An 18,581-nucleotide genomic window follows, 5' to 3' on the forward strand; every position below is an offset into this window, starting at 1 on the left:
AGGTGCACCTGGCAAAATTCTCTCTTCTATGGAACCACTAGAGACAGGAATCTATGCACCTGTGACAAAATTGTGGAAAAGAGAATGGATAGAAGGGCTATCAAAATATGTTGGAATTTTTAAAATTTGTTGATGGGTTTGTTTAAACCAAGGTTGAAAGCAGTAGCATAAATCTCATTAGAATCAACGAAAATAATGAACGAGCTTTTCAGATAGAACTGGAATTGATCTTAATGTTGCAGTTTTCAAAAGGTGAGGGGTGAGGTTGCTAATCTCCAGAGAGGCCATGGGGTTTTTGCAGAATTATGGTGGATCTCCAGACTGCAGAGATCAGTTTGATTGGAAAAAATGGCTACTTTGGAGGGTGGACTCTATGGCATCACATCCCTGCAGAGATTCCTCTCATCCCCCAACCCTGCCCATCTCAGGCATCACTCCCAAATTTCCCAACCAGGAATTGGCAAACCTCAGAGCATGCTGGGAAATCATGAATCTCACTATTTTATGATGTTTTGGTTGGTCCCAAAAGAGATTCTATATCAGTAGAGGAAAATTCAATTGATTTTAGTGAGGAGACATGCCAAGAATCCAATTTGGAGCACACTTTTTTTTTAAAAAATCAATAAAAATATGTGTGAAGAAAATGCAGGAGCCCTGTCCTTCTGAGGCACTCCTCATCTGACATAGATTGAAAACCGTAGGATACATTAGCCAGGTAGAGGGGACCACCAGAATAAGCTCATCTCCTTTCTGCTTTGGAGGTCAAATGAGAAGATACCTTTTGCCACAAGTTGGAGGTGCACCCAATGGGTGCACACTAACTAAACATGCAGACTTCCAATGAGGTAAATAGTAACCCTCCGGGCCATTTTGGGTAGAGAGAATGGCAGGGGGAGGGAGGCTGAAGGCCTTTCTTCCTCTTTGCCATGGTACAGATGAAATTTGGGTTTGGGAACAATGCCTGGGAACAGTTCTCCAGAGCTGCCATGTGGCTGAGAGAGAGTCACAGTTGGGTGAGGGGAACATGTGGCAAAACTTATCCTCTGTTTTAGCCCTGAGTTCAGACACAGTTTCAGCTGTCTCAGCCATCTTAAAAGGGCACTGACAGACTGGGAATGCCACTTGAGAAGAAAGACCATGCCTCCTCCTTTATTTCATAAGAAAACCTGGCCTTCTTCAGCCTCTGATCGATGCACGTCGAAATTTACAGTATAATTTTAAATTGTAACAGGAATTATTAGAACAGATTCAAAATTGAGCAGTACGCAATCCTAGGATAAAAAAAGATGAAGCCATTTTTCATCTCACTCTGTTTCCTGCCACTGTGCCTATATCCTTCTTACCCACCTGGAGAGCAGTAGACGGAGACTCTGTCTTGATCACTGAAAAATGCTGGCAAAGCAGCTGCACACAGAGACACTGGGAAACCTCAAGGCTTCACCTTCATTTTATTGGAAAGAGAAATGCTTCAGTAAAACAGGGATCATGGCCCAGCATGTTTCCACTGGGGGGCGGGGGGGCGGACAAGGTGGCTCTGAAACCGATGGAAACCACAGAGCCTCATCCAAGCATCCCTGAACTTCCGAGGAACTTAAGGATAGCGGTCAGCAAGGGCAGTGTTTTTTTAACCAGTCCAGAAAGGAAGGTTACCCCCCAAACTAGAAAATTATGTATACAATAGTTGCCGAATAGTTGTTTCCCTTTCCCAAATTGGGAAGGAGGGAATCTCCTGAGGCATTTGAAAATCCCAGAAGCAAATATACCCCAGGCAACAGAATATGTTCCAGAGTGCTTCGATTATAGAAATAAGTACCCAAGAGACAAATGAAGGAGCAGCTGTTGAGTCAACAACCAGTCCTGTGGCTGCTACTATCCAGGGACCTGCCCATGAGTTTCTATAGCCTGTTAGCTTCCTCACTCGGGCCAAGATTGGATTCAATTTTGTGCCACTATGGAAGGGTTCTTTTCCAGCCCAGGGTAATTCCAGGGCACAGCTAGTGCACATTTGTGCAAAGGAAAAGGGAGGTCACTTGCAGAGTCTCTGAAGAGGCCTGTATTGGCTACATGTAGCTCGTAGACTCTGTTCCTCTGCATTTGAACCCTGAATGATCACAGACAAAAGTGTTACTCATCACTTGGCAGGTGCACACAAAGAACAAAGCATGTCATGTGTTTTCTTGGGCTAGCCCCTCGGGAGAGGGAGTCTGGTTCTGAGGCTTCAGTAGATGCATGACAGGCTGTGGCTGGGAAGTGGAATTGTGCTGAGGCTCTGTTGTGACGGATCCTGCTGGTACATAGTGCAGGTGTTTCTTGTACTGCACAAACATGCAGACTTTGAGTACAATGGCCAGGACGTTCTTCCCCATGAAGATGCCAGAGACCCGGATATCTCTGAAGAACACCATGTTGCTTCCCCTAATGAAGATGGTGGTGATGTTGATGGTGAGCATACTCAGCATTGGGTAAAGCATCATACGGTGTGGCATGATACTGATTCCTTGCATGCTAATCTCACACAGTGAGACACAAGGGAGGACCAGTAGCAAGATGTAGCAGTAGAAGAACATCAGGCCTTCAGCCCAGATGGGCAACCCTTTCTTCTGGGGCTCCCAGAGATTGGCCTGGATATCCAGCACATCCAGCATGTCAACAATGACCCAGAAAAGACGGTTGCGCAGGTCCTCTTTCTTCTTGAACGTCCTGACATACTCCATGTGCTCTGTGGCCACCAGCAGTACATAGAGGGCTGGGATGCAGATGGACAGCAGAAGGGTCAAGGCCTTGCGGGCAATGAGGTCCAAGCTTTTACGATCTGCTTTGTAGTTCTGGTAGATGAAGTAGACTTTGATCTCCAGCACAAAGACATACAGGAACCAAAGGATCATGGCATAGCCTCGCTTGGCTGTCCTCACCTCAGCCCCAACCCATACTGCCACATACCTGAGCATAACCAGGAAGCAGATGTCCCCCACTGATACCATGATGCAGATCCCCAGCTTTCTGGAGCCCTGGTTCTGTTCTACCAGGTAGGCATCCATCAGCACCATACTGCTCATGATGAGTGTAGTGGAGAGGCAGACGTGGGGCTTGTTAATGGGTGGGGGAGGAACCATCCTGAAACAAGGAGCACACAAACACATTAGTCAAAGAGGCAGGAGTCCTATGCAACTACAGTTCTGCATGTTACAACTTCATGATATGTATTTCATGTTTTATAGCTTTTAAATGGGACATGAATGTATCTGTATTCCTCTATTTCACAATGCAAATTCTTAGTGCCCAGTAACGTCATAGATATAGCACTTTGGCAAAAGGAGGGGATGGGGAAAGCATGTGGATGGTCAGTTCAAGCTGATATGAATGGCATAAACCTGAAAAGAAGTATGTCCTCAGTATTCCATTTAAAAGACCTGCAAAATGGAGATGATAATAATACAGGCTTACCTCACATGATGTGATAAAACATAAGAAATGCTTCAAGCACTTAGCAAGATTAGTAATATAAATATTGTTTGAGCTCAATGGCATCTTTAAAGCCAACAAAAAATTTTTTTTGGTATAAGCTTTTGTGTCAATGCACATTTCTACAGATATCTCGTATCTGAAGAAGTGTCCATGCAGAAGAGGGGAAAAAACCTTTGTTGGTCTTAAAGGTGCTATTGAACTCAAACTTTTTTCTGCTGCTTCAGGCCATCATGGCTACTCACCTGAATAAATATTGTTGTCATTCTATTAAAAAACAAAACACTCTACCTCTAACTGGAAAAAAATTACTAGACATTAAACAATTTAAGATATGATTTTGCTTAGGACTGAGAAAATATTATTGATTATTAGGCAACAGTAGTAAGTTTTCTAGATTCTCATGTGACCAAGCAAACACAGAACTCTCTGACTTAAAGGGGAAATGGCCGAGTGGCTGCAGGTGCAGACACCTGTGGGAGGTCTGGCCACAGCCAATCCAGATCTGCCTTCAAAATGTTGGAGCTAAATTCTATGTTTCTCCCTCCTGTTTCAGTCATTTATAGGTTTTTTTTAAGTTTAGTTTAGCTGTTAAGGGGGAAGAACTGGGGGAAGGGGGTAGCCAGTGGTGGGATTCAGCAGGTTCGCACCACTTCAGCAGAACCGGTTGTTAAAATGGTGCTTGTAAACAACCAGTTGTTAAATTATTTGAATCCTACCACTGGGGGTAGCCAAATTCTTGTATCATCATCCCTTCTGTGCTGCATCATCATCATCATCATCATCTCCATCATCATCATCATCACCATCACCATCACCACCAATAATAATAATAATAATAATAATAATAATAATAATAATAATAATAATAATAATAATAATAATAATAATAATAATAATAATATGCCGCCCCATCCCTGGAGGGCTCTGGGCTGTGTACAACATAATCACCATAAAATACAAATGACAAGAGGAGCGAGTAAATAACAACCAATAAATAATACCTAACATTAAGAACTCAAGCCCCATAAACTCTAAAATACTAATTTAAAACAGCGATTACTACATTAAATTGGCATCCTGCGAAAACCCTTACTTAAAAAATTCCTCCTAACGAGGAGGAGGGGGGAACTGTGGGTCCCGATGATGTAAAGGGACCCTCAGACAGGAGAACAGAGAGGGCACGGTGGGAGTACGGTCATAACCCCGGGTGTTACAGGGACAGTGTGTAAGTACGCCCGCCCTTACCTGTCCCCCATGCAGAAACAGCCAAAGGCTGGCTAGCTTTAAAATTATGAAGGAAAGAAAACACCATGACTTACTTTGCATTCTAAATCATTACAGCCATGCACCACTGAGCTGTCATAAATATGGGACAGTATCATGCTTAACTGAATGGCATTTGGATGATAGGTGTACATTGAGACCAGTTTGTTCATGTGTACTCCCACAAAACATTTCCTAAGCTGCCCTCTGGCATTTGAGCAGGTGAAGGTTCCATACAATACAGGGAGTGTCAGAATTGTGAGTTTTGCCATGGCTGCTGTTAAGGTTATATTGAAGAAGCTGGGGCTTGTTGCTTTGAGAGGCCTTGTGCCAGAGAGACATCTGCAGAATGAGCTAAAGGCAAGGCCAAAGATTGCTAGGCAGTATCCTAATGAGGACTGTCTGAGACTGAATGAGATGCTGAATGGGAAAACAAATTGCAGAGAAAGGAGGGAAGAATCTGGAGTAAAATAAAAACTTAGTTCTATCCGGACTGCAATTTGGGAAGAAGTGATGGCCACAGTGACAGGTAATGGCTAGCCAGGTACACTCCACCTTGATTTTGATTTGTCTTTTCCCTTCCTGCTGGGCTCATGACAAGATATGCTGGTTCCACTATGAGATCTACATTCAAGTTTTCCTCCCAAAGTGTTGTGATGCTTGGCTGCATGAAGACGTCCCCTCTGAGCTCTGGGAATAGGTCCTCTTGAACCCTGCCCTGCTTTCACTCACCAAGTGAGTGTCAAGACTTGTTGCCACTCTATATGAGCTGCTCTGGAGTTGGAAGTGGCACACAGAAATCCTTCCTGAGCAAAATGTGAGCATACCACTGAATTGCAGAGGCCTCTCCCATGTGCTATCATGGCACGTGGGTTCCTAACAGGTTGGATGGAGCTCCTGACATGATGCTGTAGGCGCAGAACAAAACAATGCCAGCCCACCCCATCCTTGTGAACTGGCCCTGACATTAGTTCAAAGGTACAAGCTTCCTCCCGAGAGGTATAAGAAGTTAAGCCTCTCTATGCCAGAGGTACTCAGAGCAGGGTCAGGTTAAAGTTGAAGTGCTTTTAAAAATTTTGCTGTTCAAGTAAAGGGTCTTTGTGATTAATGGCACAGACAATACCCATGGAGGCTTAAAGGTTTGTTGAAAAATCTTACTTTATCTGACTCCAGTTAGAAATTAGGAGCACAACCCAGCTAAAGGTAGCTATTTTTTAAAGTTCTAGTTATTTTAATGGAAGAGACTGAATGGCACTCAACTTAGCCTCAGGCCGTTTCCGCACGGAGGTGGAAACGGCTAGGTCGGCGCATTGTGCGCCGACCCGACGACGCTGTCCTGGAAACAGCCGGGCAGCCGGCGCCCGGCCAACCCGGCATGTCCCCGGGCCTCCGGCGCGTCGCCGAGGCCTGGGGACACGCCCCCCTGGCCCTGCGCACCTGCTCTAGTGGTAAAGCAGGGTATATCCCTGCAGGTTCCTGCGCGTACCTGAGGCCCAGGGACAAGGTAGAGTGCCAGTGCGAATTAGGCGCGAAGTTGACAGCTGCCGATACAGCTCGGCCGAAGCGTTCACCGGGCGGCTTCCCCAACAAGAGTGCTTCCAAGCCTTCTGGGGAAACGCCGCTTCGCGAGCGGTCGGGCAGAAGCCTGAAGGGCGGCTGCGCAGTTGCAGCTTCAATGGGTGCTGGCAGCCTGGAGACGCATGCTTTTGCTGGAAGCGCCTTAGTCGCCGCCATTAATTGCCCGTCGCAGAAACGGCCTCTAGAAGGTGATATATATTGCCATGCTTATCATGGGCGACTAAGTAGCTGCAATGAGTTATAGAAACCTGTGTGTTTCCAGGATGCCTCCCTGGGCGCACTAGTAATAGTGTAGAGGGGGTGGGAGGGCAGACTTTTGCCATTACACTCTGCCTGTAAAACTGCCAGGGATCCCTCCCCCCACCCTACAAAAAACTCTAGACTAGATCCCTCAAGGTTCTTTTTATGTTCTTACCTCTCCTGCTCCTGATCTTTCTTTTCTTTTCTTTTTTTGGCACAAATGACATTCTACATAATATTAAAAATACATCAGGTCCAGAGGCACTTTAAACATTAAACAAAATTTATTCCAGCATAAGCTTTCATGAATCAGAGGTGTGAGCTCTGCCTCACAAAAACTTGTACTAGAATAAATTTTGTTATTCTTTTTAAAGTGCCACTGGACTTCTGTTTTATTTTGCTGCAAGAGACTAACCCATCTGGAATATATAATATCAGGCAGCTGTAGTATCAAAAATACGATATTGTACGGCTTTCATTGTTGATTTTATTATCTTTGCATGTATTGTTCCTTGCTTTGAGAAGCTTGGAAGAGCAGCTTTGAAACACTGTAAATAAAATCAGATATAAACATACCTGAATACAAAAGAGAAAATCTAAGCAAATGCAATAAAATTCACGTTGACTCATGCATTCTTTCTTGAAAGATAAAATTCAGAGAGAAGGCAAACAATTGTAAACAGAATTAGCATTCAAAGTACTTCACGTACATTACTTCAATAATTGTTACAATTGCCTGGTAGGTCAGGTGGATCCTGTTACTCCCATTTTGCAAAATTGAATACTGAGTCTGTGAGAAACGTGGCTTCATGGCTGAAGTGAAATTTGAAATCTTTCTCTCACACTGCAATCCTATGCACTGTTATAAGGGATTTATTCTGTATTCAGGTTGATTTATTGTATTTTGATCTTACATTCATTCTTCTCCAAAAGGAGACATGAATTAAATTTGAATTTATTAATAGCCTGAAATATATTTACCAAGGTAAACAGGAGACTATACATTTCTTAACTACTACAGGTGTTAAATTGCTTAACATAACGAGGGATACTGTGTTTTCACAGACTGCAACTGTTTCTATCTATCCACCACATTTACCCTTCTTTTCTTTCAAGGAGCTCAGGCAGTATCCAGTGTTATCCCATCCCTCACTTTTTTCTCACAACAACCCTGTAAGGTTGGTTAGGTTGAGAAAACATGACAGCTCAAGGTCACCTATCAAACAGAACAGGGATTTGAATTCAGATATTCCTGATCTTAGTTCGCGTCTAACTGTTCCATGTTAAGGATTCCTGTGCTTATTTTGAACAATTTTGAATTTTGGACAGACATGTCCCAGGTGTTTGTATCTTATGGTCTGTTGTTTACAGTTCTCTCCCCACCCCCCCACACACACACTTTGTATGTGTGTGTATATAATCTACTGACTGAAGATGTTCTTCATGCATCTAATGAAGAGCGTTCTAATCAGTGGTGGGGTTCAGCCTATTTGCACCAGTTCGGTAGAACCGGTATCTAATTTTTTGTCTAGTTCAGATAACTGGTTGTAATCCCACCACTGAGTCCTTTCAGAACCAGTTGTTCAATTATTTGAATCCTACCACTGATTCTAACCCACAACAGTTTATACTACAGTAAGTGCCACAAAATTCAATTGTTTTTGTCGATGATGCCACAAGGTTTTTTGTTTGCAACTGACTAATGCACCAATCCCACTGGAATTCACTTGGAAGTAGTACCCTTCCAACATGGGATTTATTCCTGAGCAAACATGCACAGGCTTAGACTGTTAGCAGCTATAGCACATTAGCTCTTGAGACTTTTTATATTACAAAGGGCTATAAAGTGAGGTTGCATCTGACTGGGGAATCAGGGTTTGTTTACTGATATTCTTGGGATGACAGGCTGATGGTGTTCACAACTGCAGATGTGGAAAGCTGTGAATAGGAGCGCAAAACAAAAGCAACAAAAGAAACTACTGAGATTAGAGATAAAGGCAAAAAAATTGCAGGGCAAACAAATGAAGCTGGGATCAATGCTGCTAACAAAACTGTGTGCTGTGTGGAGAAAAAACCCAGATGACCTACTGAAAGCAGAACTCAGGAAAAGTGAAGACAGTCGAATATCTTTGGGCTGCTCCATATATACATGATGTTTTCCTCACACATTCAGCACTTCTGTGAAGAAAGAGGCAAACATGCAAGCTCCTACCTGTCTCATTTGTATTCCCATGCTTCCTCCACAGAATTCAGGGTGGGGTATGGGATTCTCTCTTCCTAGATCATTTCTTGACTACCAATCTGTGAGGTAGCTAAGATTGAAGTCCTTTTTCCTTGGTATAATTTAGAATCACTCTCCCCATTTTCACTAGGGCCAAGAAAGAAATGTCCCTCCCTACGTAGGGGGTTGTGGTGGAAGCTGCTGCCAGAAGGGGCAGACACAGGTAGCAGCAGGTGTCTTCTCTTCTTTTTCTCTCTCATTCAAGGGGTGGGGCCAAGAATGGTAGGGGCCCCTCTTAAAGTTCGGCCTGGGCAGCTACCCCTGTTCTCCATTGGCTAAAACTGCATCTGATAGTGGACTGTTCTTGTGATGGGTACATTTCCATTTTGTGGGAATAGGGCAGCACATCTATTCTCAACAGTACATTGATGTACTGAGATGTTCTTTTGTAGTGTGTTCTCACAGTATGTGAACTTTTTTTGCCATCAAATCACAGCTGACTTATGGCGACCCCTGGTGGGGTTTTCAAGTCAAGAAACATTTCAGAAGTGGTTTGCCACTGTCCACCTCCACGTCACCACCCTGGTATTCCTTGGAGGTCTCCCCTCCAAATACTAGCCAGGGTTAGGGCTGAGAGAGTGTGACTGGCCCAAGGTCACCCAGCAAGCTTCCATGGCACAAGTGGGGGTTGAGCCAGGGTCTTCCAGGTCCTAGTCTGACACCTTAGCCAGTAAACCATGCTGTACGTGAAGCAGGAGAACCAAAATCATGATTTAAAAGGGCTTGACAGTCCTGATTGATCAGACTCTAACCACTACACTATATTAGTTGTTGCTTAGGAGTGCACAAAGTATCATGTTCTGCCTTCACTTTTTTTTTTTTCTACCTGTTGCATTCAGTCCTCCCATCTGCTTGTGAACATCTTCCAGTAAAGTTGCCAGGAGCCTTCACACTTAAAGAGTGGTATTGGTATAGATCATGTTGTGTAACATTTATTTCTCTTCCACGTGTAACTGGTTTTTCACACATTAAGTAATGCCTTACATTAAGAAGCCAAGTAATATAATACCTGTCACAGACCTGGGACCTGATCTAGTTCAGACATCCTGTTTCTTGCTCCAGTTTCACAAGGAACAGATTCTTTACACTGTGGGGTTCCATACCAGATACCTGCTCCCCCCTCCCCCTTTATCCCTTATTTATATCAAGATAGGCAAAGATAACACAAACAGGACCTAATTTCATTATCTTAGCTCAGACACTCAGTACTCAGACTGGAAGCAGCTGCACGGTGTCACATGCAAGGTCTTTCATATCACCGACTACTTTTTTTAAACACTGGAGATACTGAGGATTGAAACTGAAACCTTCTGCATGCTAAACAGATGCTGTCCCACTGAACCACAGTTCTTCCTCCCATAATAGCAAGCCATAGTTTGTGGCGACATGAACAAGCCTTGAAGGCCCTTCAGTCTTCCTCACATAATCCTTGCTCCACCACTCCTCTCTCATATGGTGAGCTAATTAGTTATTTGCACTCCCCTGGCAATCCATGGTTTGCTATTATAGCCAAAGGAGGGACTGTGGTTTAAGCTAGCCTTTCAGACCAAATATTCTAACCAAACCATGGTTTAGAATTCCTGGGCTGCATCCACATACTGTTGGACATTGTATTTTCATTACACTATAGAAGTCACTTGCAACAGGACTGTTCATCCACTCGGGATAATCCAACTGAAAATTATTGCTATAGCATGCAGCAACAATATCATGATTTACAGAGCTTTGTGGAAGCAGCCCTGATCTGCTGTGCAAACAGAAACCAGTTTCCATGTTCAGATGTAACTAGAGCTTGCTGTGGAAATAACCAATTAGGACACTTTTGTTTTGTGCATCTGCAAAAGACACCTTCATATTCCACATGTGCCAAGAAGTTCTACCCATCCATCAAACCGTTGCCTGCTTCCAGAAAGGGGATTGGCCATACATATGGTTTACAGATTAGGATTAAGTGGCAAAGAGGTGACAGAATTCTGAGGTGAATGAACTGCACCATTTTGGACTGAAGGTGGTAGATTCTACCACTGAAAGTTCCTTCGTATTAAAAAGAAAGTCGTACAAATAGAAAAGCAAAGGGAAAGTTCTACCTATCTGTTTATTTTGCCATTTCAGACAGTTTTGAATGCAGGGTGCATTGCAAAATGTGACTCTCTGCCACGTGCACTCTAAAATGGTGCAGCCTGTTCCATCCACTCTGAACTGTGCCATCTCATTGCCACTTCATTACCCTGCGTGTGTCGTCATCTGGACTTTAGCCTGCAGGGGGCCAGGTGGATAGATGATATCATATGCACTGCTGCTCCTGACTGCAGGTGGTCCAGCAGGGCAGTTTATTTTTACCTAACCTAGCTGTAGGGACTGCTGGATGAATTCTATCACAGAATTTTCATTTCCAGCAAAAATTAATGTGTGTGGGGGTGGGGGGAAGGGGAGAGAGCTCCTTCACATCTCTCCCTCTGACTCCAGTGTGGTGTAGTGGACAGAAGGTCAGATATGCCTGCTGACAGACAGCACTTAGATCAAACCTCCTCCACCATGGAAGTTCACTGGGTGACCTTAACATGTAAGAAAATGGAAGAGGGGAAAATGGTGTTTTAAGCCACTTTGGGGGGAAGAAGCTGGGATGTAAATAAACAAATGCAACTATTCCTCAGGCTCATTCTAAAACACCTCTCTTTCCTTCTGAAAACACTTCTACCTAAATCCTGCTTCCCATCAAGCTCCAGAAATAAATACAAGCACACTCCTCTGTCCCCTTTGCCCAGGTGACTGAAGCACTCACTGGTAGGCATCACTACTCCCCCCTGTCCCGTATCTCCGTTTTTCAAACTTCCCACTTTTTGGCCCCTTCCGCACATGCAAAATAATGCGTTTTCAAACCACTTTCACAACTGTTTGCAAGTGGATTTTGCTATTCCGCACAGCTTTAAAGAGCACTGAAAGCAGTTTGAAAGTGCATTATTCTGCATGTGCAGAATGAGCCATATACTTTCCACTTTTCTTAAGCCACCAAACCACAACCACCCCATCTTACTTTCAACATTCCCATTTCACTTTCAGGACTCCACTTTGAAAATTCAAGGTAGTATTTTCATTATATATAGTGTTGTGCTCTGACCTGGATAACCCAGACTAGCCTGATCTTGTCAGATCTCAGAAGCTAAGCAAGGTCGACCCTGATTAGTGTTTTATCTGAAAGGCCACCAAAGAAGTCCAGGGTTGCACCTCAGAGGTAGGCAATGGCAAACCACTTTTGAATATCTCTTTCCTTGAAAACCCTATGGAGTCGTCATAAGTTGGCTGCAAAACTTGAGTAGCAATAAATAAAGAAACAAATGGCAGGCTGCGCCAATCAGCACCAATGGCAAAGTAGGTTTCGGTTCCTTCCTTCCCCTAATCTCCCATAAATGGAAGTTTACTTCGCGGTAAACAAAAATATTCCTACATATATCCCGCTAACCCACGTTTTGTTGCTTTTCCTCTATCAGCCTGAAGTATGGTGACTAAATCTGCCTCTGCCAAAATGGTCCATTCTGCATAGCTATTGAAGGCAAAAAAAACCTCTGCCTTTCATAGCATTGGGCATCCACAGACTCATTGTCTGGCTTTAGCCAAATAGTTTTCTCTCAGCCTTAGGGCCAATTCACACATTACAAACTTTAAATGCTCTTTGCAAGTGGATTTTACTGTGTAAAATAACAAAATCCATTTGCAAATGTTCAGTGAAGTACATTGACAGTGGATTATTCAGCTTGTGTGAAAGTACCCAAAAATGTGTTCTGGAATTCTGTTCCTCCTGGTTACATGTGGTCTTGATTCAGAGTGGGACCATGGCACGCAGTTACCTGGGGTTAAGCTTCTCTCTTCCCATTTTCCCAAGTGGAAAGCCCTGGGGGCTGCTGTTTGCCCCAATGTGGAAATCTCTGTGTAATCATCAATTCATGCTAGTTTCTTCAACAGGCCTCCCAGGACGGACAGTTTGAGGTTGGGAAAACAGGGCATGGGCAACGATTTAAACCTCCTCTCTCAACATTCTGTGAACTCAATTCAAACTGGACCCACACAAGGCTGGGAAATACAAAATCCCAGAAGATATCTTCTATAACATGTGAATCAGCATTTAGTTCTCGATCCATATAAGTGGATTAACCGTAAATCAGGGACTAATTGTGTTTAAGGATTTTCTCACTTTCTGGCTGTTGGCAAGTCACTATCTCTGAGACTTTATTAAGGTGGGAAGGGAGTGTCTCTGTTGGGAAGAAATAGATATGGGTCAGGTGACAACAACTGAGTGGGTGAGGCATAGGGTGAATCTGGTTGGGAACCGGAAGCACCACCATTTGTATTGAATGTCCACAGAAGCAGCATCAGTAAATGCAAGCAAACCAGTTTCGAAGTTCCCTTAACCGACACATATCACCACACCAAGCAAGCCATTGTTTGCCATTACATCTGGGCCAAGCCACTGTCTATTCTTCTCCTAAGTATATTATTAAATGAGTTGATATAGTTGGGCTATATTTATGAATTCCCTAGCCAAAACTTCAGAAGACAATAAAAAAGAGGGGGGAGGATATGATATACGGAGAAAGAAATAAAAATATATATCCTCGTTTCTCGACGCTTCTTTGGCTTCGATGCTAAAAGCTAAAAAGACAGGGAAGCGGCTAAAAGATATAAAACATTAATGTTGTTTAATGCATACTATGTAGAATATGAATACTTCTTTTAACATCTATGAAGTATTTTGCGACATACCATGTCAGAACTTCAGCTATGTAAAATTGGAAATTACATGGCACCAATATACCAGTGTTATATTGTTATATGGGATAACAGTTTTAGGGAACAGAGAGGTCACAAAATGATATAATTTATAACTAGGGTTGTCAACTTAGGTGGAGTAAGAAAATGCCCTGTCTCTTTATTAGCTGCTTCATGGGATGTTATTTACTTGGTGATGTTATTTGTCTACATGCCATGAAAAGCTTCAGCTGCCCATTTCCACACATTAAGGGTATCCTTCTACAGACCTGCTGGCAACCCTGTTTAGAACTGATAGAAGCCTTTGGTTCAGTCTGAATCTCTTAATGCCTTATACAGGCAGGACAGGAGGAGTTAACCTCCCCCTGCCCCCCCCCCAAAAAAACCCTGAGGAAATATCTGAGTAGTAACACACAGGATGGAGCATCTTGTAATATGTATTTAATTAATTTGATTTGATTTTAATTTAATCTCAGACAACCTGAATGTCATATCCTCCAAGTCTAATGCAAGAAGCAATACAGAAGCATATCTAAAACAGTGACCATTTGACTAAAACAATAGAAATGAGGCATATTTCCATTTTAAGCAGTACACATTAAGCATTTGATAAAATATTTCTGTGGCAGAAGTGTTTTGAATAACTTTTGATAGGTTAAGAATGTGTGGGGTCTGCTCTTGTATCTCTTGTTCCTTCACTAGATGGAAACAAAGAACTCTTTTCCTATCATGTTGTCATGTCATCACATCTGGTTGGTGACTGGTGGATCTAAAGTTGTTGTCTGTCACTTAGGCCGTTTCCGCAAGACGCTCCATTAATCCACGCCTGAGGCGCTTAAAACGCCGCCCCTTCAGGTCGCCAAGTTCCAGGCACCGCAGCTGTAAACGCCAGGGCAGCTGCATCTTCCTGACTCAAGCAGCCCCCCCCTTAGGAAAGTGCCTCAGGTCGCTTCTAAACAACTAACCCCTTCAAAGTTGTTAGAGTAAGCGTCTTCCCGGCGGCCAGTGCGACGGCGCGCCCGAGGGGCGGCCTTGTCTGGAATCTGCCGGCCAAATACGTTGTCCCTCGTAGAAATCTGCTGGCGTCGCAGCCCGCCCATGCTGTCCTCCGACCTCCAGGGGTCGGAGGGGCAGCGTAAGGGCTTCTCGACGCCAACGAGCATAACACGCAGTCATTCGTGGTGACATCGCAAGAAAGAAAGAGGCGACTGCGTCGCGAAGAGCGCCATGCGAGTACGTCTGTCGACCTCTGCTTTATCGGCCACGTTAATGCTTGCATGCGAGCGTGATGCTTTACGCGACTGCACGCACGCCAGAACTCTTTGGCGAAGCGTGGGGGGGGGGCGGAATCATGGAGGCCGTGCGGAAACGGCCCTAGTGAGTTTTTATTACCTTCTGTTCTACTTTATTAAAGAAAGACCTTTCATATTTAATGAACAGGAGTGGCTATTAAGTGGAAGATCTCATTACAGTGGATAGAGTGTGGGATTAGGATTTGGGTGAACTGGGTTCCAATCCCAACTCTCTCGTGGAAGCCTGCTGGGTGATTTTGGACCAATCACATATACTCAGCCCAACCTCACAGGATTGCTGTGAGGACAAAAGAAAAGAGAATGATGTAAGCTGCCTTGTGTCTCCACTGAGGACAAATTCAGTAAATAAAATATTATGGCTACAAACAGATAGGAAGCATCACCAACTGCTTTTAATAAGTACCATATCTATTTATCTGAGTGCCTGATGTCGTTTATTTCTTTTTACATTTGTTTCCTCCCTTTTGGCTCATCTAAGACCTCCAAAGCCCCTACCACAGCTAATCCATTGTAATGCGCAGTTTACTCTGGTCCAGCCAAATTAGAAGCAACCTCTTTATTAGCAAAATTATCTTAATTAATGAGTGCTTTTGCTGTGCAGGTCCAGACTGCTGCACAGAAAATAACTCAGAACTCATCTCATCATCCCTGGGGGAATCCACATTCCTTTCACAGGAATCCACATTCCTTTCACAGGGAATCCACATTCCTTTCACAGGAATGGCTGAATGGTGGACCCATGGGCAGTTTCTGATCCCTGCTGGCATTTTCTCTGATCTCCTCTACTCGTTTCCCCACAAACACGTTGGACCAGCAAAGTGACCCCTCTCATACAGGAAGTGGCCTTTTTATTGAAAAGGAGAGAGGGTGACTCTGTTAGAATCCCACCCCCCACGTGAATTGGGACCATCCCATTGGGACCATCCCATTAGTCCCATCCTCATTGGTGCCTGCTGGTGATATGGATTGCAAGCAGGGAAACTCCACATGATGTGATGGCTTTGGGGAAGGGGGTGAACTCTAATCAAGTAATCTCCTGCTTGGAGGGATCTTGCCAGATGAGAAGAATCACACTGCCCCCTTAACAGGATGTGCGGGGGAGGGATGAAAAATGCTAAAAGGATGCAGTTCAAGCGGGCAAAGAAACCCACTGTGGGAAGGATGATACCCTGGGCAAAAGTAACATCTGCCCATAGGAAATAGGTGCTCACTAACTGCATCTAGCATTTATATGCTGCCTTCAAGGGTTCCAAGCATTTCTCATACATTATCTTGGGAAATCCTGGCACTCCTGACACTATAAAACAGGTATGATCATCCTTCCATTGCAGATATGTTTGGGGAGGAATGAGGCAGAAAAAGTGCAGCTTACCTGAAGTTACCCAGTGAGTCCATAACAGGGGAAAGATTCAAACCAGGGGTTTCCTGATTGTTGCCCAGTACCTTAGCCAATATCCCCACCCGTTCCTGTGACACACCCAAGCTTCCTTTAGCTGTCAAACCAACCCACCGACTGAAATTAGATGCTGTGCAGATATCACAGCTTTCCAGTGTCCGGTAGACTTTTTCTCTTTACAGGAACAATTATGGAACAGCAGGGATACCAATTTTCTTGGGGGGGGGGGGGCTTTGCTCACCAGGACAGCTTAAGACAGAGTCCTGGGAAGCTCCCCTCACTTCTCATAAGTGACATGTCTGCCTTCTGACATAACACATCCCCAGTAACCAAGAACTACCTCTGACGCACCAGACAGGGATGGAGAGCTACTTCACCAGTCTTCCCCCTTCATTATTACGAACAAGAGTGCTCTGTCAATTTGATTGGGAAGCATTCACAATCTCAGCAATGGAAATCAGCCCGCTGGAGGAGAACACAACCATACTAACTCACATTGCTGCATGACATTATCTTTTGCAAAGCTGGGCATGCCTCTGTGTGTGTGTGTGTGTGTGTGTGTGTGTGTGTGTGTGTGTGTGTGTGTGTGTGTGTGTGTGTGTGAGAGAGAGAGAGAGAGAGAGAGAGAGAGAGAGAGAGAGAGAGAGAGAGATTCTCTCTTTCTGACTGAGCTCTGATGTAGTTTAAAGGGCTTCCTCCATGCTAGAGGCACATGGACAACAGAGTCTGTTCAAAGACCGTAAAGGAGACAAGATAACATTGTCCTGAAAGGAAGAGCTACCCACTCTTCCATCTATTCCCACATCTTCTTTCAGTGACTGGAAGCATCACAGGGGGCTCATTCACACCACCCTTTGAGCCTGGAACAGCCACTTTGTAAATCAGTGCATGTCGACCTGCTGTGCGCCGAACCAGTTGTGCGATTGCCACATGCTGCCACCCAGAGAGCCTGGGTCAGCGTTTGCCATTTGGCATGCTGGCAGGTTTTGGAGCAGCGCCATGCGAGCGTGAAAAGCCAACACAAGCTCAATGTAGCGCATGGCAGGGAAAAATCACTTGCTCAGCTCTGCCCATGGGCACATAGAGGAAAGTCAGCATAGTTAGATTAAAAGCCATGGGTTCCAATCTTGGGCAATCACTGCAAATAAGACAGAAGAGCACGCTGGCTGGCAAATTCCTCCATTAGGGTTGATGATAAAATGAGGGATAGGAGAACCACACACATGGTATGAGATAAAAATCAGAAAGACGGGCAGTCAGAACAACGCTTAGCAAAAAGGATGGAGTGCAAAGGTGTAGGCTCATTTACACAACCTACCTCTGTTCACACAGCTTACCAAACACGTGGTGAGCACACAGCATCTGGTGCATGCCAACATTTGCCTGTGAATGCCGACACCCTCCAACCACCAGTTTTGTGCATCTAAAAATATTTTCCACTTTGGAGACATACCTCCAGGGAAGATTAATGGCCACATGTAGAGAATTGTTAACATTCACCCACCCGAGAGCGTATAGGCATTCACAAAACCAATCGGGGACTGTCACCATTCACGTGTGAATGGTGACATTTCCCAAATGTTGGGACCTTCCTTGAAACATGCACAATACGCCCATCACCACCACCGCAGTTTGCTTTGGCAGAGGGGCTCGGGCGTTTTCCGAAGCCTTAAAAAAAAAAAAAGCTCTCCCTCCCCACCCCCTTAGCTGTGGTTCTGTTATTGCTTTTACCTAATGCTGGTCTTGAAAGCCTGGGACTTTTCTCTGGTTCTGTGCTCAGCCGGGATAGTTGCGCGGAGGAAGGAGGGAAGGCTCCTCCTGACGCGATCCGGGGTTAGAAGGCGAGAGAGCGAGAGGGATCCCTCGGAAAACCAGACTCTTCCGGAGCCGAGCAAAGCCCCGCAAGTTCTGCGCGTGGATCCTCAGTCTCGGCGATTTCAGTCGCTCCCTCCAGGAAGGCGACGGATCGCAGCTCAGTCCGGCAGCCCCAGGAGGAGGAGGACCCTATTCCGGGCTGCAAAGGGTCGACCCAGCAGCTTCTCTTTCCGCTCCTGGCTCTCTCAGCTGGCCCCTGCTCGGCTTCCCGGGCCCGCCGGCTGGCTGGCTTCTGCCGCGGCTCCCCGGCTCGGCTCGGGCTGCCTCAGCCGCGTAGCCCGGTCTCCGGAGCGCGCCGCTGCCCCTTCGCTCCCGCCTCCTTCCCCAAACCACTTCCTCGCCGCCGGCATCGGTGGTGATGAGCAGCAGCAGCAGCAGCAGCAGCAGCAGCAGCCCTTGGCCCGGA

At 45.0% G+C, this 18,581-nt stretch overlaps 1 protein-coding gene across 1 annotated transcript; it reads right to left on the minus strand.

The window, feature by feature from the left end:
* Positions 1–543: 543 nt before the first annotated feature.
* Positions 544–18,570, minus strand: LOC125424978 (transmembrane protein 121-like). Its single transcript, XM_048482423.1, has 2 exons — positions 18,032–18,570; positions 544–3,114 (listed from the first exon to the last, which is right to left on the minus strand). Exon 2 carries the CDS (start codon positions 3,111–3,113, stop codon positions 2,166–2,168), a length of 948 nt encoding a protein of 315 aa, XP_048338380.1. The 5' UTR covers position 3,114; positions 18,032–18,570; the 3' UTR covers positions 544–2,165.
* Between the last annotated feature and the right edge of the window lie 11 nt (positions 18,571–18,581).

The sequence above is a fragment of the Sphaerodactylus townsendi genome, linkage group LG01 (assembly GCF_021028975.2).
Source record: "Sphaerodactylus townsendi isolate TG3544 linkage group LG01, MPM_Stown_v2.3, whole genome shotgun sequence".
Lineage (NCBI taxonomy): Eukaryota > Metazoa > Chordata > Lepidosauria > Squamata > Sphaerodactylidae > Sphaerodactylus > Sphaerodactylus townsendi.